This window comes from Phyllostomus hastatus, unplaced genomic scaffold (genome assembly GCF_019186645.2).
Source record: "Phyllostomus hastatus isolate PE091 unplaced genomic scaffold, TTU_PhHast_1.1 phas_contig_1162, whole genome shotgun sequence".
NCBI lineage: Eukaryota > Metazoa > Chordata > Mammalia > Chiroptera > Phyllostomidae > Phyllostomus > Phyllostomus hastatus.
In genome coordinates this window covers 13538990-13558908 of record NW_025333537.1, presented here as the reverse complement: position 1 = coordinate 13558908, position 19919 = coordinate 13538990, and the positions used below count along the sequence as shown (strand labels likewise).

The following is a 19919-nucleotide window of genomic DNA, read 5'->3' as shown; positions in this document are numbered from 1 at the left end:
GGGGGCCATATTGGTCACGGGGCCAGAGCAGCTGCCAGGCCCAAACCTCTGCCGCCAGGGCCGCACAGCTGAGTCCCTCCGCCAACACAGTGGCTCACGAACTGAGATTCAGCCTCCAGCACCGCCTCACCGCCAGCCCACAGCAGACCCCGACGGCAGCCCCGGCCACGCAGGGAGCAGTGGTGGCTCAGGGCCCACCCGCCCCAGGCTCAGAGGGGCGTCCCAGATGTGGATGAGGCGGGTGGCCCAGGCCCCGCTGTGGGGCCCCCGGGGCTCTGCCCTCTCCCCACCCTCTCCCCTACTGAGCGGCACCCAGGAGCCTTGGCCAACGCGCCCAGGGCAGGGTCGCCTCGTCCTGCAGACCACAAGGTGGCAGGTTCCACTGCTGGTCGGGGAGCACACCTGGGTTCCGGGCCAGGCCCCTGGCTGGGGGGCGTGCCTCCGAGAGGCAGCCAGTCAGTGTTGCTCACACTGACCTGTGTCTCCCTGTCTCCCTCCCTCCCCCTCTGAAAACCAAGTCTCCTTAAAAAGAAAGGCAGGGCCGTGGCACCCACATCTGCCCTCAGGGGGTGCCCGGCACTCGTCACACCGCCCCGCGGGCCGGGCGGGGTCAGGGCAGGGCTCGCACAGCGGCAATCTCCCCTCCCCCACAGGGCAGCGGTGCAAAGGCCAGGGCGGAAGCCTGGTCCCGCGGGCGGTGAGGGCGCGTGGAGACCCCAAGCCCACAGCGCGCGGCTGCCCCTCACTGCTGGGCGGGGCACGAGTGAGGCGAGCCCGGGTGCACGGCCACCGGTCAGAGCGCGCCACCGCCGCGCACCCCCACCCGTGAAATCACAAACACCGATGCGGTTGTGAAAATAACGGCATGGCACTTTTTATTCTCTTCAATCAGAAGACCAGGCCCCGCGTCCCGGGGAGGCCCTGGGCTCCCCCAGGGCGTCGGACTGCAGGGGGGACCCCACCCGGCGGGTCGGGGCTGCCATGGGGCCAGGTCTTCACGGGCGAGCGAGGACGGGTGCCCCCGCGGGTGGGGTCGGCTCTGGACAGCCAGGAGACACTGGGGCCCAGGGGCCCAGCAGGGGCCCGGCCGGGGAAGCCCAGGTGGCAAAGCAACTCCAAAAGGGGCTGTGACCCCGGCCCGGGGACCCCGGGATCTGGCAAGTCCGAGCTGAGCTCCCGCCTCCCGCCCCCTGTCCAGGGCTCTGGGTGCAGGCCTGCCCTGTGCCGGGGCGGGGGCGTCTGTAGTGTGAGGTCTGTCCCAACAGGGGACGTCCGGGGGTCGGGGGCCACAGTGGGAAGTCCACAGAGGCCCGGGGCCCTGCGGACTCGGCGCAGAGCTGGGGGGCAGGGCCCGACGGGCTCCAGTGCTTGGCTACAGGGTGGCGGGGAGTCCTGGGAGAGACCCTCCTTGCTACCAGGAGCTTTTACTTGACCACAGGAGTCCCGAGTGCCCCCCCCTCCGGGGCCACTGGACCCTGGAGGTGGAGCGAAGGCTGGCAGGGCCTAGGCCCGGCTCCTGCTGGGCCCTGGTTCTGCCTGGGGGTGAAGGACACACACTGACCAGAGGGGAGGGGCCCACGGCGGTCTACAGCTCATACACAGCTCACGCACCACACCCACACACACACACACCCACTTGCACACCTGAGGCCAGCATGCACAGATGCCAACGTACGAGGACACGTGGCACTCCAGAGGCACAGAGAGACAGAGGGGCCCCCGGCAGCCACTCCCCTCGGGGCGTGCACGTCACAGAGGGGCGGGCATGGTGGGAGGCACGGGGTCCTTGCCTCTCTCCCTGGCGCAGGCGGCGGCCCAGCCGGGGCTCCCGCCTCCACACAGCCTCAGTCTCCGAGCGCACGCGGCCTGGCCTGCCTGGAGAGGACCGACCAGCTGGCCACACAGCCCAGGCCACAGGGTGAGGCGGCCAGGGTGGCGGGCATCAGGCTCCAGGGCTCACATAGGGGGCCTGGCGGGCCACCGAGGGGGTGGAGGATCGAGTCCGCCGTGACCGCAGGGACCAGCAGGGGCGGCCCAGGCCCGGGAGCGCGGGCTGGGGCTGACGGCCCTGCGCCAGGTCCAGGAGGGACCGCCGCCGCGGCTGGCTCAGGGGCCCCAGGAGCGGCCGGCGGGGCGGGGCGGGCTGTCCCAGCAGCGAGGGGCGCTTGGGGATGGGGAGCAAAGGCTGGGGCTTGCGGGGCGGGCTCGGGCCCAGAAGTGACTGCAGGGGCTGGCTGGGCTGCTTGGGGGGCAGGAGGGGCCGCTTCCGCCGGCAGTTCTGTTCTGAGCCCAGGAGCGGCCGCTCGGGCGGGTGAGGCTGTTCGGGTCCCATGAGCGGCTGCTTCTGGTGGCGCGGCTGCGTGGAGCTCAGCAGCGAAGGTTTGGGGGGGCCGTGCTTCTCCGGGGCCTCAACTACCTGCTGGGGCTGACGGAGGCCCAGCAGGGACCGCTGGGGGCGACTGGGCTGGCCCAGGAGGGACCTCCGGGGCTGGCTCGGGGCCGGGAGCGCCTGCGGGGGGCAGCAGCACTGGCCCGAGAAGGAGCTACAAGGCCGGCGGCGGGGACGCAGCGTGAGGAGTGACCGAGGGGGTTGGCAGCGGGGGCAGTGGGCGGGCGGGGACTGCAGGGGCCCACACTGCTCCCCGGAGGATGCCCTGCTGGGCTGGCTGTGCAGACACGGGGCCACGCAGGACCACGCGGGCCAGCAGTGGTGCCAGAGGGCCAGCAGGGAGCGCAGAGGGCGGCAGAGGTGGCAGGGGGCCGGGGGGGAGCGTGGGGGACGGCAGAGGTGGCAGGGGGCCGGGAGGGAGCGTGGGGGGCGACAGTGCTGTCTGGGGCCTAGGAGCGCCCACTGGGGCCTGTAGGGCTGAGCCAGGAGCGACCGTTGGGGCCGGCTGTGCTGGTCGGGGACTGGAAGCAGCCGCTGGGGCCGACAGGGCTGACCCGGGCCCAGAAGTGACCGCCGGGGCCGGCAGGGCTGACCGGGGCCCAGAAGAGACCGCTGGGGCGCGCTGCGGTGACCCGGGAGTGGCTGCTGGGGCTGGCAGGGCTGCCCGGGGTCCGGGACCGCCCGGCTGGGCTGGCAGCGCTGACACGGGGCTGGGAGTGACCCCTGGGGCTGGCTGGGCTGGAGCTGCTGCGGGCGCTGGGCCGGGCCGGTCTGGTCCCAGGGGTTGGCTGGGAGCGGCCCCCCTTCTGGGGAGCACACCTGCATGGAAGAAAGAGCACGTGTCCACCTGGGCCAGTGTGCCTGCAGACCCCCCGTCCAGCCCGGCCCAGACATGCGGCCCCGCACCAGCAGCCCAGCCCCCGGGGGCAGGAGGGGGACGTGAGACACAGGGTGGGGAGGGGTGGGGCGGGGCAGGGCGAGGGGACCCTCCGAGAGAAGGCGCAGACCGGTGAGCCCCGAAGGGAGGAGCAGCCGCCGTGTGGAGCCGGCCGCACCCGGACAGGGCCCTGCCCACGCTCGGCTCCGGGAGGACGCCCTGGCCGGGCCCACGGGGCCTGGGCACCCCCGAGGGCGGCCCCTCCCACCAGCTGCAAGCCCCCAGGCGGGGCAGGCCTGCTCCCGTGCCCAGACCGCCGGCCCTCGCCCCCAGCCCCCACACCGCACTTCAGTTTGGCAGACGGAGCCCCGGCGCGGGGCAGACACGCTGGGCGCCCAGGGGTGGCGGAGCCTGACGGACACGGCGGGGAGGCGGGGCCAGCCTGTCGGCGGTGCGCCTGGGGCCCTGCTGAGCACACCCCGCCCCACTCCCGTCCCGGCCTGCTCCGGCCGCGCCCCGCCCGGCAGGCCTCGGGCTCCCAGTGGGCGCCGCGGCCCCAGGCCACCTGTGCCCCACCCCCAGCCCCACGACGACGGGACGTGTCGCCCGGCAGGCCCAGGTGCCGACGGGTGGTGCCCAGGTGCCGGTGCGCCCCAAGGGCACGGCGGGGAGGGCGCGGAGCCTGTGGTTGGGGGTGCCCGGCACTCACCTGCTGGGCGGGCTGCAGCGGGGCCTTCCTCCCCTGCTCACAGGGCGGCTCCGGGTCCCGCTCGGGGCTGCCGGCCTCCAGGGCCCGGCCGTTCTCGCTCGGCTCCGCGGACGGGCAGGCTTCCGCCTCTCGGGGCTTCTTGGCGAGGCGGCGCTCCCACTTCTCCCTCCGCTCCTGCGGCTTCAGGGCCATGTCCTTCTGCGGAGGAGGCAGGACAGCGCCGGTGAGGGGCGGTGACACGGCCGCACACGCCGTCCCACCAGTGCCACGCCCCCAGTCCCGGGCAGGCAGCGGCACCTACCCGGGAGGTCACACCCAGGCAGGAGCCCCCACCCCGTGCTGGGAGGGCCACACGGGAGGGGGAGGGGGGAGGTGACGGGCCAAGGGGCCAGGTGGGTGTGGGCAGCGCCAGGGCTCGGGAGAGTGATGCTGAGCAGAGATGGCGGGGGGGAGGCGGAAGGTCTCCTCCGGGAGCCCCTCAGCCCGGCCCTTCCCAGGGCTGCCCCTCGGGTTCCTGCATAGCTGGCCACAGGCAGGGACGTCCCTGGCCCCGAGCCGCCCACGTGGGCTCGCCCACCCCAGGCCACGAAGCCCGCCTCCTGCTGCTGCAGAGGCCGGGCTCAGGAAAGCGGCCCCGTCTCAGCCAGGTGTGCCCGTCTGCGGGGATGCTGGGCCCTCCCCGGAGCGGGACCTGTGCCTGCCTCGCTCGCCGCGGCACCGGCGCCCAGAGCAGGGACTGACACACCGCGGGCGTTTACTGGGCACCGACGCCGGCCCCGCCCCAGCCTCCCTCGTGCCGCCACCCGCAGACCCTGCCGCGCGGAGCTGGTCCTGGCTGCCCCCGCCCCCGCACGGTGCTCAGAGCCCCACGAGGCCTCGGGCTGCCGTGGTGCCGCCACCCACCAGTCTCTCGCTCGGGTCCAGGGGGCCAGGGGGGGGGGGGGGTGGGCGGAGTCAGCTCCTGGACTGCAGAAGAGCAAGGCCTGGAGGGTGGTGACGGCGCACCCTCCCACCCCCGGGAAGTGTCCCGGCGATGCCCTCACACCTCCGCAGGCGGTGTTTCCCGAGGGTCTCAGGGGCCCTGGCCAGCGCGGCCAGCAGTGCCAGCGGCAGCTTCTCCCAAAGCTGGCTTCTGCCCTCGGGCGGGAGGAGGGACCAGTGTCCTCCTCTGTCGGGGTCTCCGGCTTGGAAGCGGGGGCAGGAATGCGCTGTGCCTGCCGACAGGCCCTCTGAGCAGCTCCAGCAGCTGCCTTGAGACGCCCCCTACCCCCTCCGTCTACTCTCAGAGGGGCCACAAAGCTACCCGGACTAACCTTCCAGGCAGAGGACCCCCACCACTGCACTGCCCACCCCCTGTGACCCCAGCCCGGGAGCGACCGTGCACGACAGTAGGGTGACTGGCCCCCCTCCCGGCCCTGCACGGGGGCGGGGGGGGGGCCCACAGACCCTGCCCCTCTCAGGGCGGGCGGGCACTCTGCACTCCCAGGGTTTTCCCAGCAGCTCCAGGAGGAGCACGACCCACGGCCACGCGGACCCAGGTCTCGATGACACCGGGACACCTGCACTACTACCTCTCACGGTGGGGGCCTGGGGCGCCCTGGCCCTCTGGCCCACGTCGAGGTCTGGTGGGTGCACCCTCCTGCGTGGGGGGCTCCTCCTGCACCCCTGCTCCCTCCTCATGCCCACTGAGGGGCAAGGGGAAAACAGAGGAGACCGGACCCATCGGCAAGGCTGGGAACCGCGCCCCCCCGTGGAAGCTCACTCCCAGCCTGGAATTCGGTCCCCAAGGGTGACCCAGGCAGCGGTCTGGGCCGCACGGCCCTGCGCACGGCCCCGCCGGCCCCCACACCAGCAGCGGGGGGAGCCTAGCGTCTTGTGTGCACAGCACATCGTCCCCACGCTCGGCCCCGGGGCACCCACAGGTGCCTGCACACGGGCACAGCCTGTCTCCACCCTGGGGGGGGGGCCTCTCTCCCTGCGCCCTGGCCCCGTGGGCCCCCCGCCCACAGCATCGAACTGGAAGAGAGCACCGGCCGTGCGCCCACTCAGCTCCCGGCACCGGGCATCAGGAGGGTGCTCACGACACCCACGTGCACGAGAGAGTGGCACCCGTGGGGACGCAGAGGGACGAGGCCCCTCCGCGCAGCTGGGCAGGAGCCAGGGCAGAGCGTGCGGAGGCCCCGAGGCGGGGGGGTCGGGGGGCTCCAGGCAGGTGGGAAGTGCTGCCCGGGGCTCCCAGCGCTGACAAGGCCTCGAGTCCTCTCTGCGTCCGTCTTCCCGGCCACCCTGTCTGGACTCCCGGGCCCCCGCGGGGCAGGCCCCCTTTTACAGGAAGCCACCCACGCCAGGGACAGGGCAGGAACCCTGCGCTTCTAGAGCGCGTGAAACCGAGCCCCGGCGGCCAGCCCAGGGCAGCCGAGGCCTGAGCCCTGGGGTGAGGGCGGGGCTGTCCCTGAGTGTCTGCCAGGAGGTGACCAAAGGACCGGGTGTGTGTCTGGATGTGTCCACCCCTCGGGACAGGCGGCTGGGCAGGGTCCGCTTTCTGACAAGCACCTGTGCAAAAGGAGCCGCCCGGACACACCCTGCAGCCCAGAGGGCCGCGGCCTCCACCTCCGCAGCACGCCCGCCCCAACGCGGTCGAGAGGACGCCGCCCAGACTCACGGCCCAGACTCACGGCGTCCGCCTGTGAACCAGAAACAACGCGAGAGACTGAAGACCCGAGGCACCGGTGCCTGAACCTCTGGTCTGACGCGGTCCCGCTTGTCCTGGCCGCAGCCAGACGCCCTCGCTTCCCCTGGCCGGAGGCCAGGGGCCACAGCACAGGCGAGGCCCCAGGGCAGCAGCCCAGCAAACGGCAGAAGCGGGGCGGGGGAGCTGCCGGCCACCCGCTGCGGCAGAGGGTGGCAAGGTGGGCCTTGTGCAAGTGGGGGGGGACAGCGAGACCACAGTCCCCTCCACGCCGGCACCCCTGCGGCCCACCACCCTAACCTGCAAGGCTGGGCTCCAACTACCCCGCCGACCACGACACCCCAGCCCTGGCCCACCTTCCAAGAGCTGCCCAGGGAGCACAGAGCACCCCACAGGGACACCCTCCCTGGGGGTCTCCCAAGAGGGCACCCCACCCCTCAGAGCGACTGCTTGCCTGGGACTGAGGGTCCTGGACACGGAACTGACAGAGCTAAAACCAGGAGTCCCTCCTGGACCCATGTGCCAGAAGCCAAGACGGGGGGCGGGGTCCCCTCTGCCTAGCCCAACACCCAGCCCAGGTCCCAGGAGGCCGCCCCCCGACCGGAACTGACCCCTGTGCCCCGGCGTGGGGATGCTGTGCGGTGGCCCCCCAACTGCACTGTGGGACAGCACAGCTGGTGCCCACACCTGCCCACATTCCCACCTTCCCACCACCCCCAAAAGAGGCCTGGGGTGCCCTGACGCCCAGATAAGACACCCTGTCCCAGAGGCCCCTTGCTCCCCCACCGGCACGTGGCTGCCACACTGCCGCAGAGGACTGGCCCCGAGGAGGCTGCGCTGACGCCTCCGCTGCCCTGGAAGCCTCTGGGTCCTGCCTCACTCAGTCTCCTGCGGGCTCCCACACTCCTCCTCGAGGACCCGCCACTGTGAGCCCGCACTGGCCTCCCAGGCCACCCTTTGACGCACACTCAGCCGGGATGACAGTCCCACCGCTGTCCCGACAGGTTGTGGAGTCAGTCCCCGCCCCTCCCAGCTGCTCACCCCGACACGTCACCGGGCCCACAGCCCAGCCCCCGACGTCCCGGCTGAGTGTCCCTGCTCCCCTGCATCCGGGGACCTGCACAGCTGCCGCTCAGCTGCCACATGCAGGGGCCAGCAGGGCTGCAGGCCTGACTTGCTCGCTGGGGGCGCTGCCTGGGGTGGGGGGGCTGTCCCGGGCGGTGGGGGGCGGACAGAAAGAAGCCACAGGACCGAGCAGCCCAGAGGGGGCCGCCTCGCCCCCCCACTGCACCCCGTGCTGAGTCCTGATCTGGGAGCAGGCCCTGGGCCGCCGGGCGCTGTGGGAAGGGGAGGCCCTGGCCGGGCTGGTCGCTCTGCGCCATGGGGCCAAGTCTCGAGCAGGTGTGCCACCGAGGTCACCTGCAGGCCGAGGCTGGGCAGGTGGGCCCTGCCCCTCTGCCCTGGGCGCCCAGGCCCAGGCCCAGGCGCAGGCGCAGTGCAGACCACGTCCCAAGCCTGGTTCCTGTCCTGCCACTCGCCAGCTGTGTCGACAGAAAGGGACCTCACGCCCGTGCCTCGGTTTCCTCATCTACACAGTGGGAAGAGCACAGCTCCCGCTGCAGGGGCTGCTGGGGGGATGAGGTCAGCCGACACCTCACCTGGTGCAGAAACACTGTACATCTGCCCCGACCTTGACCCTGCCGTCTCGTTTCCAATTCCGTGACTCTGGGCATCAGCCAGACCTGGCTGCCCCGCCCCTGCTCCCTCCCAGCTGTGGGTCTCACCCCAACAGGTGAGCGGTTGTCCCCCACCCTCGACACCAGGGGGCCCTCCCTTGTCTGGGGCCCACGGGTCAGTGGTGTGGCTCTCCGCCCACCACCTGTGCAGGGCCCGGGCGGCAGCGCCGGCCTGCAGTGCTGCTCCGAGGAGGAAGCAGGGCCAGGTCGCAGGGACAGCTCACCGGACCGGGGTCTGGGCCGGGTGGCCTCAGCTTTCTGCCAGGGGGTCCTGCCCCACGTATGGGCACGCATGCCCCTCACACAGGCATACACACATGCACACCCACAGACCCCACACCTGCACAGGCACACACGCACGTGCACACGTGCTGCTTGCTCCTGGGAGGTGAGGCCGGGGCTGCACACCAGGGTTCGGGACCAGCTCTCCCCAACGGCACCTTCAGGCAGAGCCCGGCCCAGAGTCCGGGGAGAGGAGTGAGGACAAAGCGACTCGGGCCCGCCAGGGCACCAGAACCACCGGCACGTGGAACTGGAACCAGGCACCACGCCTGCATGGGGCCTCCGGCCCCAGCCCCCCAGGGAGCAAGCGCCAGCAGTTCCCCGCGGCCCCGCTCCGGCCCGCCGACCCGAACACCCCACGGGACACCGCCACCCTCCTCCGAGGACCCCTGCCAGGAGCCTCCCCGGGGCCCCCAGGGCTGTCAGGGCCGCCGCCACCTCCCACGGGCACTCGCTGGCCAGGCAACCCTCTGCCTCCTCTGCCTCCACAAGCCGCGGAGGCACCAGGCCCGCCCCGCCGGTGCTCAGTGAACACTCAAGGATTCAGGGGGGAGATCAGAGCGAGCCTGCTGGCCAGTGGCAGCCTGACACCACCCGCCTGTGAGGCCAGCCCGGCCGCCTCCTGGGCGGGACAGCGTCCGTCCGTGTGAAGAGATGCACACCCCAAGTCGAGGGGAGCGGGAGAGGCTCGCCGGAGGGGCGGGCACCCACACGGGGGCCACAGGACATGAAAGGAGGGACCCCAGGATCAGGGAGGACCACCCGCTGCCCAGGTGCCACCACGGTGGGTGGCAACCAACCAGGAGACAGAGCGGGACACGCGGTCGGATGGGCGGGGAACACACAGACCCTCCGTCAGTGGGAACGGCCCCGGCACCACCGCTCAGAAGGGTGACCGCCTCCCCACTTACCAGCACCCTAAAAAAAGGGCACACGGATGCCCCAGGTCTCGGAGTTTCCGTCAGAAAATCACCACAGGCACCGCAAGGTTCCAGGTGGGGAGAGGTACCTGTGAGCAACCCGACACCACCAGGTCCTCAGGGAGACAAAGGACGGAGACTGACCTGCTGCGGACCAGAGCCCCGAGGACAGGCCGGGAGGGGCCCTTGGGGCCCAGATGCAGGGTTACACGCGCCCTGCCGGGGGCCAGGGAGAGTCTGATCCCCACCTGGGGGAGACGAGAGAGGAAGCCACCCCGGCTGGCGCTCGACACCTGGGGAGAGAACCTCTGAGTGAGGGCAGAGCAGCGGCAGGGGCCACGGGGAGGCGGGCTGGGTGGGCACAGCAGGGCTGCGACAGCACACAGTTGCTGGGCGGGAAGCTCAGCGCCGGAGGGACACGGGCAGGGCCAGCTCGGTGGGCTCCAGAGTGCTGCTGCCCCCGGGGCGGGACGGCAGGAGTGACCACCTGCCTGGGCGGCAGCTGGTCTGCGCCGGGGACACAGGAGGTTGGGCCCGCCTGGGGCTCCAGGGAGCAGCCCCGCCGAGTGGGGCCGAGGGACAAGGCGTGAGCCTGCCCCCCCGCAGGCCACCGACACCAGCCAAGGGGGGCCCGGTGCCTGCAAGGGCGGGACGGGTCGGGGCCAGGAGCACAAGGAAACACGCGGGAGACACAGACTGGAGGGAGGGGGCGGGGACCCACAAAGGTCCCAATGGGCTTGCCCACATGCCCAGGCAGGGCCCCAATGCCCCCCCCCCACACACACACACTCCGCCACACACGTGCACACACACAGCACACAAAGACACAGGTTGTGGACCCGCAGCTCCACCCAGAAACTAGGGGCAGGGCAGAGGGAAGGTGGACTGTGCCCACGGGACCCCACTCACTGCGACGCTCGGCCTCCCCAGCACTGTCCCCCGGGTGCCCGCTCAGCAGGGGGAGGAAGTGGGGACACGGCCAGATCTGCCACCCTCGCTGGCGGCAGGTGCTGGGGCGCCATGCGAGCGGCAGACAGGGAAACTGAGGCCCAGAGGCCATAGCGCTATGCACACGGCATCCAGCCACGGTGAAGCAGAGTGACGGGCTGGGGTGAGAGCCCGGGAGACAGTCCCTGCCCACCCGCACGTGCCCGGGGCGGACGCGTCAGCCAGCCAGCCAGCCAGCAAACACGGGGCCACGGCGCCTCCACGGCCCGCCACAGCCACGGCCCACCACGCCACGTGAGCGCTCACCCTGTGGCCCCACCCCCCACAGCAGATGTGCGGTGATGGGCAGAGGCACTGCAGACGCCCCGAGCCTGTGCGGCCAGGGGCTCTGCAGACCGGTGCGGGCGCCCACGGTGCTCGGAGGGGCAGCAGGCCGAGGCGTGTGGGCACCTGCCACCGTGTCTGCAGACCGCACTCTCTGCTCGGCGCAGATGCCTCCCAGGAGCGTCCGGAGGACACAGCTGGGTGCAGGGAAGAGCTCACAGACCCAAGGGGGTGCAGGGGGTGGGTCCCGGACAGCCCACCCTGGGCCTCACTTCCTTGCCCAGAGCACGAGGGCCATGCCCTTATGGCCATCGGTGACAATGTGGGGACCCCCGCCCACGCTCCCACCCCACAGTCGGTGAAACTGCTGCTGCCCCGGAGGGAACGGCGACACCCACATCGGTCACGCAGGCCACACAATAGCTCTGCTTTCTCCTGCGGGGGGTGCCCCTTGGAGGAGCAGCTCTCACAGCTGTGGGTCCTCAGGGGGTGAGGGAACAGCCCCACGCCGTGCTGAGGGTCCCGGGCTTGGGGCCGCACCCCGCCCCGGGACTGCAGAGTGCCCGCCCTCTCGGGGCCTCCGTCCCCGTCTGAAGAGCAGGAGGCAGCCTGGGGGCCATGCCCTGCGGCAGAGGCCTCTCCATGGCCGGCTCTCCTCGCTGGGCCTGACCACCCGTACTCTCAGCCTCTAACGAGGAGCGGGCTGGGCACACGGCCCGTGGGTCACGGCCCCCACAGGCGGCCTGACACGTGCTCGGGCTTCCACACACTGGCTGGCGGGGCCAGCTCCCAGGTCTCGCCACTCCCAGCCAAGGGTCCCCTGGGGCCCCAGACACACCCACACTCCGAGCCAGGCCACGCCCAGGGCCCCCTCCTCAGCCACAACACATCGTGGACTGCCTGCTATGTCTGCAGGACTCAGCGGAAGTGGCCATGACCCTCTCAGCCACCCCGGGGCAGGGGCTCATCCTTCCTCAGGGGCAGATACGGGTGCAAGTGGCTGGGGGTCAGGGAGCTGTCTTGGGTAGGGGGGTGAGGGCAGGAGAATAGGGAGGTCTCTCTAGGACATGGAGGTCTGTCCCCTGGGGCAAGGGGACAGGGAATCTGCTTGGGCTACAGGGGCGCGGGGCCTTGACTCGCAGCACTGGGCCTCCGTGCACCCACCTGTGCAGGGGACAGGCACTCGCTGCACGCCAGCCGCCCCCAGGAACGTCTGGGGGAACCACTACACTCCAGCGAGAAGTGAGGCCACGCCAGCGTGCTGACCTAGAGGTCACGACCTGTGCAGAAGCCCAGCACTCCCCATACCAGGCGGACCCTCCCGGCTCAGAAAGGCAGAGAAAGGCTCGTGGAGCAGCCTGGGGTGGCACAGCCAAGCCCCTGGGAGCCCACAGAACTCCCCCAAACCAAGGCTGCACTTTCGGGTCCCCAGAGGCGGGAGGGGCACAGCCAGAGCCTCTGCGGCCGCACAGGCACCCCACAGGCTCGGGGCTCACTGATGACCCTACGGTCCACCTTCCCCAAACCCGGCCTCCCCCTCCCTCATCCACTGGCTGACTCCGCAGCGGGCACCTGAGACAGAGGTGGAGCCCGGCCACTTCTAGCTCACAAGCGTGGTGTGGACAGCCACCCAACAGAGCAGCAGCCCGCTGGAGCGAGCGGGCCACAGGCAGCTTCAGGGAGAGGAGACTGGCGGGAAGGAGCGCGTGTGCAATAAATACCACAGGGGTCAACAGCGGGGGAAGGAAGGGTGCCTGCCGTTTGCTCCCAGACCTGAGGTTGCCCAACTGTGGCCCAGGCAGAGGCCGGGGCAGAGGCTGAGAGGGGCCGGCAATGCTGGTCGAGACAGTGCTGGGTGGAAGACGCCGGCTGGAAGAAGGGCGGTGTCACCACCCTCAGGGGCTGCAGGGAAGGGCCCGGCTCGTGTGAAGGCAGAACACACAGCCCTGGGGCCCTCTTCCCAGCGCAGGGCTGAGGCACCGCCACCACACCACACCGAAGCAGCGTCTCAGCCGGGACCCCGGGGCCCAGGAACCACCCGAGGCCCCGCAAACGTGACGACAGAAGACCCTGGGGCTGTGGAGTGTGCTCCAGCTCCAAGGCAGTGCCCCACCTGTGCGCCTGCCTTGCCCGGGGGGGAAAGCAGCAAACCTGCCTCTGAGCCACCTCCCCCTGCCGCCTGCACCTGACCCCGAGCTCTCCGCAGACCGGGCAGGATCACAGGGAGAGGGCTCCCTGCGGGGACCTGCAGTCTGGGCACTCCTACCCCAAGGCTCAGACTCTGAGGTGGGGGGAGGCATCATAGCCAATGGCCTCCAAGCCCCAGGAAAAAAGAGGGAGCTGTTAACTGAGTGATCTCTGGGACCCCAAGCAGAGCAGATGCTGGCCCCTCAAAGTAAGTGCTGCATGGGCCCCTAAGGGTGGAGGCTCCCAGGACCCCAGGGGCTGGTCAGCACTTCTGCTCAGGCCAGCTTCCCACACACCCCACTCGCCAACTCTCTGACAGTACTCGTTTCCCTCTCCACTCACGGGGACCCAGACAAGCAGGGCAGTATTTGCTCAGCAAATATTGTCCATAAGTCAGCCAGACAAGCAATATTTGTTGTCATCTTATTAACTATGCTGCAAGCAGCAGTCTAAACAGAAACCTCAAGGGGAAGAGAAGGAACAGGAAGAACCTCGATGTAGCTATTTTATCACCGCCTCCACCAAGTCCAGCGGCGCACACCTCCCTGGCACACCCTGAGCCCAAATAAGTGATACTTTGGCTACAAAAACGCAATTGGGAAGACTGTGCAGCCGCGGATCCCCTTTGGGTAGTGTAACTTAGAGATTTTTCTCCCCAGCAGTTCGATGCAAACACCCCTGCACCAGCTGCTGGTGGCTGAGACCTCCAGCAGCGACCCGCCAGGGGCGCAGGATGCGGCCGGGGAGCCCTAAGGAGTATGTGTGCCTACACCCAAGGGCTGGCGTTTCCAGGGGAGCCCCGCCCGGCCGCCCCACCTACCTCCAAGGCCTCCAGCGTGCTGAAGCTGGCGATGGCAAAGCCGTCGATGACCTCCTCCTCCTGCGAGCTGGACTCGCGGCGGCGGCGGCGCGGGGGACGCGCGGCGGCAGGGGCACGGGGCGGGGGCGCGCGGGGCAGGCCGGCGTTCTCCTTGCCGGGCCCGGGCTCGGGCTCGTCGCCCGACGAGGCGCTCCGGTCACGGGCGTCGCGGGCCGCCTCTCGGCGCCGGCCGCGGTCCCGCTGCGCGCGCGAGCGCCGGCTCTGGCGGACCTTGGCCTCCATGGCGCGCGGTGACCTTGCGGCCGCGCCGTCGGGTTTCCGCTGCCGCTGCGCTACGCGTGGCCGCCGGGCTCAGTGCGGGCCGCGCGGGCTCGGACGCTGGGCGGCGGCGAGCGGCGGGCCGGGCCGGGCATACCGCGCGGGGAGCCCTCAAACCCGGGCCCGGCGCGGCCTGGGAGCCCCGGCGCGGGCGGCCGCGCGCATCGGCGGGGCGGCCAGCGCTCAGCGGCCCCAGGCCGCCTCCTCGGGAGCGCGTCCCATGTGCGGCGGGAGGCGGGCGGCGGGCCGGGTGGGCGGTCTGGGCGCAGGCTGGGTTGAGGCGCCTGGGATCGTAAGGCGGCGACGGCAGCGACGGGAACCAAAGCAGATAACAACTGACGTACTTCCGCCCGGCAGCCAGCGCCAGAGGAAGTAAGCGCTCCGGCAGAGTCCTGCGCGAGCCGCGCCCCGCCCTCGCCCCGCCCCGCCCAGGCCACGCCCAGGCTGCGCCCGCTCCTGCGGCCTCGCCACGCCCAGGCCCCACCCGCGCGCCGCCGGCCGCTCCCGGTAGCCCCGCCTCCGGCTGGCGAGGCCCCACCCCTTCAGGCCGGGGCCCGCCCGCTCTCGGCTCAGCCAAGCCCATCCCACTCCCCGTAAGCCCCGCCTCCCGGGGAGGGAAGTGGGACGCTGCGCCCCCTCACAGGGCTCGCTTAGGGGCCCCGGTGCGGTTTTGATAAAAGGGTCTCCCTCCCGAGGAATGTTTACACGAGAGCTCGTGAGCACGAAAGTGGTGGCCTTTCCAGCCAAACCAGACACGTGGACGCAGAGTCACGCTCACTGTCACCCTCGAGCTGGGGGTCGCAGTGGGGTGTGAAGGATGGGGAGTCCTTGTCCCCACTCTTGATGGGGGGTCGTGGATGGGACGTCCACTCTGCCACTTACCTCTAGGGGGGACACGGATACGGGGCAGGGATGAGGCGTCCTTATCCCCGCTCCTGATGCTGGGGCGGGTTCTCCAGACCCTACAAACCCTGCGTCTGTGTTGCGGGGGGCTGGGAAGGCTGGGTGAGGGTTCCATGCTTCAGCCCTTCCACCCCTCACCCCCGCACCTCTGTCCAGGCTGTCTCCACCTGCCCCCTGCCCTTCTCCCCAGGGGTCTCCCGGCAGGCTGGTCGCTGCCCCTGTAGGGCTGTGCGCGCTCTCCCTGTCCCCTGCTTGGTCAGCCCCCGTGTTCAAGTTCGAGGTGGGGTGTCCCACAGACAGTGCTTCCAGGGCCCCTTTCCTGGCATCTGGTTCCCAGGTTGGTAAGGTCAGGCCGCTCTACCAAGACCTGAGCCCGGCTCCCAGCGTGCTCCCTGTGAGAACCCCTTTGCCCTTCTAGATGGGAGGCACCCACAGATGAGGCCCTGGTTTGCACAGAGACAGCAGTTTGGGCCCAGGGGCTGCTCCCCACCCAGGGCCAATGGGGCAGGAACCAGGAACCCATGCCAAGGGTCAGCCGGAGAGTTGAAAGCTAGATCTGGCTCTGGCCGGGTAGCTCTGTTGGTGAGAGCATCGTCCTGCGAGACCAAGGTGGTGGGTCGGAGCACATACAACGAATGCACAGATACGAGGAAACAAATCCATGCCATCCCACCCCCACCCTTGAAAATCAATAAATTTCAAGAAAGCCAGGTCTCATGGTGAACTTCCTCTTGTGAAGGGGCCAGCTGTCTTCCCCAGATCCTGAGGTCATTAATTCATTCAACACATTTTTCAGAGGCCCTGTGTCCAGGCTGTTGGCCATGAGGCCCCTGATGCCTCAGACAGCCCTTGTAGGGGTGGGAGAGACCATGGCCCCCAGAGCCAAGTGACTTCGAGGGGCAACTCGGAGAACACTGAGCAGGGAGCTGGCACAGAGTGGGCACTGGGGGCCCCCGAGGCCCCTGAGGGGTGACACTTTGAGCTGAGACCTACCTACCAGGAGTTGAGCAGCAGCCCTGGTAAAGGAGAAGGCACTGCCCTGGCCAGGTGACTAAGGGGATTGGAGCGTCATCCTGCACACCGAAAGGTCGTGGGTTCGATCCCCAGCTGGGCACACTCCTAAGGTTGCAGGTTCAATCCCAGGTCAGAGAGTGGACAGGAGGCAACCCGGTCAATGTTTCTCTCTCTCTCTCCTCCCTCCCTTCCTCTTTCGCTAAAATCAATAAACATACCCTCAGGTGAGGATTTGGAAAAGAAGAGGGAACTGGGTTTCCTGCAGAGAGCACAGCTAGGCAAAGGCCCTGAGGCAGTGAGCCCTGTGACAGCAAAGCTCTGGGAGGCATCTCCTTGCTTGATGGGCAGCTAAGTGTGTGGGGGGGTCCCTAGGGCTTTTGGCCCACCCCACCCCCACCCTGGGAGGGCCTGGGGCCACAGTGTGTGCAGGGAGCTGTGTGGTTTGGGTGTCCCGGGCTGTCCCCAGGCACAGTTGGGAAGGTGACTTACAAACTTCCTAACTCGGGGGTGGGGCACTTGGCCCCCCAAGCTGGCGATCCCCTCTAGGCCTGCTGTGTACTCCAGCACTGCCTGCACCCCCTCCCGCCCTCTCCTGGGTGGGAGCAGGGTCCCCGGACCCCTCTTCTCAGTCCGGTTTTGTTGTGAAAACTTCTTGACTCCCCCCAGCATCACCCCTTTTGACTTTAAGACCCTTGTTAGGAAAAGGGAAAATGGAACCTGAACCATCTCTCTGCACTCCTGTAGCCCGACTCTCTCTGAGGACAGAAGGCCAGAAAATGTGGGTGTTAGGGGGTCCCAGGGACAACATTTCAGCTGGATACAGGCCCTCAGGCCCCCTCATGCAGCTGCCTCCAGGCTCCACGCATGTTCCCAGGGCCTTGGTGGGCCCCATGGGGCCTTTCCCCCTCTGGGAACCAAGCCTGGGAAGGCCCAGGGTGTGGCACTGAAAATGTCAAGTACAGGAAGGACCGTATCTTTGCTCATCTGGCCTCACCAACGCCGGACGTGTTTCCGGCTGAAGTCTGTTCCAGGAGAAGGACATGGGGCCTCTGCAGGGTTCTCCTCTCTGGACTCCTTGCCCCTTTCATTAGGAGTCCCAGGAGTTTTCTCTCCTTTGGCTCATCCCCAGGTGGTCTGGCTGGCGCCTTGGGGACCAGCTGCCATCTCCTCTGGATTCTGGTACAGCGAACCTCCCCTCCAGCGGGCGCTCGTTTCCCCTGGCTGTGAGCATCATAAAAGAATGACTGAACGCCCTGGCTGGTGCGGCTCAGTGGACCGAGCGCCGGCCTGCGAACCAAAGTGTCGCCGGTTCGATTCCCAGTCAGGGCACATACCTGGGTTGTGGGCCGGGTCCCCAAGTTGGGGGTGCATGAGAGGCAATGGGTGGCAGGGTGCCGAGCTGCTTGCTTTCACTCTTTCGCTTGCACACCCCTTTGCCCTCTTCCTCCCGGAGGGGCCTCTGGGGCGTGGACACCGCAGTGGTTAAAGCACAGCTCAGAGACCAGCGCTGGTGATCCAACCTGCTAGCTTCAGCACGTCCAGTCCAGGGGCTGTGTGAGGCCCTCCAGTCCTCCAAGTGTGGCTCGTGCAACTAAAGAACTGAATTCTCCCTCTTATGTATTAATGTTAATCTGAAATGAAATAGCCCCGTGTGGCCGGTGGCTCCCACACTGGGCAGGGCAGTTCCAGGAGCGGGCAGCCTGGACACCCACCTTACTCCTCCCGTCAGACGGGGCAGTTGCCTAATTTCTCTGCCTCCCTCATCCCCTCCCTAGGTGATGGGGGGCTCCCCGAGGTAGGTGGTTCAAAGGCTCCTTGAGTTCTGCAACCCTGAAGGGGCTGGAGGCACGTGGGGGCCACTGGGCACCCCGAAGAGCCCACCCCGGTCTGACCTGGGGCTCGAGCATCGGCTCTTCCCACAAGCTGAGGCTGCCGGTCTGGGGACCGGTCTGGGAACCGCAGGTTTACAAGCCGAACAGCACCCAGCACAGAGGCGCTCGGAGATCTTGTTCAAGTGCAGCCTCCAATGTCCCTGAGAACCACTCCTGGGTCCTTGCCCCTCACCCGCCCTCCCCAAGATCTTTACCCTTGGAGCCTGGCTCTGGATGACCTCAACGTCCTCCCCCTTCTGTCTGCCCCCAGTCCGGAACACCCCAACTCAACCCCTCCCGGGCCCTGGGGCCAGCCCAGCTCTCGCTTGCCACCTCACCCCACAGTGAGGACCCGTCCATCCCAGTCCCACCCCGTGGACGCCGCCAGCACTGTGACGGTGGGCTCAGGGGCGCAGTAACGTCCCGGCAACGAGCCACTCCTTCAGGACACAAGGGTGGGCGTGAGACTCTGCCCCACGTGGTCATGCAGGGACCCGGGCAGTGCAGGGCCTGTCTGGACGTCGTCGTCCACCCGGCAGTGTGAGGGGGGGCCCCCTACGCATGCTTTGGTGGAGCAGCCCCCAGGCTCCCCAAATACAGGGGGCAGGAGACGAGGGGTCTTTGCCAGCAGTGGGTGACTCCGCGACAGCGCAGAGAAGGCCCCACGTGCCCCGGCGGTGGGTCGCAGGCTGTGGCTCTGCTGATTCAGACGGAGCCGCTTTCTGGTCCTTCCGAGGTCACAGGAGAGCACGCACCGCGGGTTAATCCGGGACAGCGTCACTGCCGGGCTGCCTGCCGCGGGCTCTCCGCGAGAGACACGACACAGCCGCTGCTTCAGGCGCCGGGGCTCTGTTTCAAGATCCCAAACCCGATCCGGACCCTGCCGTGGCCTCACCTGTTTGACAGGTGGCTGGTCGCGCATCAAGGCAGTCAGATACCTTCAGGCAGGTGACACGCCTCCCCCCGCCACAGTCCCCACCAACCCTGACCCCCTCCCACCCACGGGCTTTGCTGACCTGTCACCTGCCCGTCTCCACAGGTATCGGCGGCACCTGGATTTCCTTATCTCCCTGTTCAGGTTACTCTTCAGGCCTTGTTTCAGGTACGGCCACAGAGTCTCCCGAATGACGACTGAGTCTGACCTGAGCTGAACTTGAGAGAGTCAGGCTGGATGTCGTCACCCCAGGCACCGGCATGCCGGACACAGGCACCTCCCGGAGCTGTGCACACACAGCCTGTGTGGGGGCCTGGCCACCGGCCACAGTCTGGAGGGGGCCTGGCACCTGCTGTGCGGGAGCTCAAGCCGCCCCAGGGCCGGGGCTCCTCTCCCGGCCGCCTCACTCCCAGACGCTGGGCTCCTCCTTCCCTCGCCGCCTGCCCTCAGGGCCCAGGGGGCCCCTTTCCTTCCGCAGGGAAGACCCAAGCCCAACCCCGCCGGCCGAGGGGGAAGGAGAGGACTGGGCTCTCACGGAGCTGGGAAGGGAGGACACCTGCAGCCTCACGTCCCACGTGGACGGGACGGGAGGGGGTGCCACCCCAGGACGTGGTCACACAGGCGGTGGGGTGGGTTGTCGAGTTCCCCCAGCGAGGCGGGGTCAGCTGTGCTGTGACGCCTCCCGGGCCCTCCAGCCCCACTGCGGACACCACGCCGGCACCTCGGCGGAGGTGCCGAAGGGCAGGTGCTTCCACCCAGGGGGACGGGGCCACAGGCTCCCCACCGAGGCCCCCGCCTGCCAAGCTGGGCAGAAGCGAGCCCCGGAGGCCACGCCTGCAGGCAGATCTGGGCAAGGAGTGAGTCCCAGGGCAAAGGGCTGGACACAAGGTGGGACACGGGGTGGACGCGGCGCAGACGTCCGGCTGGCGGTGCACACAGGGCCCTTCCCACCCAGGAGGCACACACTTGTTCAGAGAGACTTGCTCTGCCTGTCTTGG

General features: G+C 69.2%; 1 protein-coding gene across 7 annotated transcripts in view; it reads right to left on the bottom strand.

Annotated features, from left to right (window-relative positions):
- FBRSL1 (fibrosin like 1) overlaps positions 1-14533 on the bottom strand; it is a 41417-nt gene extending 26884 nt beyond the window's left edge. For 6 of the 7 annotated variants that reach the window (XM_045842410.1, XM_045842372.1, XM_045842404.1 and 3 more), the window contains exons 1-2: positions 13882-14533; positions 3976-4173 (exon numbers count right to left, since the gene is read on the bottom strand). In XM_045842410.1, coding sequence (XP_045698366.1) covers positions 3976-4173; positions 13882-14163 — 480 coding nt within the window. In that variant the 5' untranslated portion in view covers positions 14164-14533. Of the gene's footprint in view, positions 1-854; positions 3209-3975; positions 4174-13881 lie in introns of those variants that run through there. The other variant, XM_045842412.1, reaches the window with a different exon arrangement.
- Between the last annotated feature and the right edge of the window lie 5386 nt (positions 14534-19919).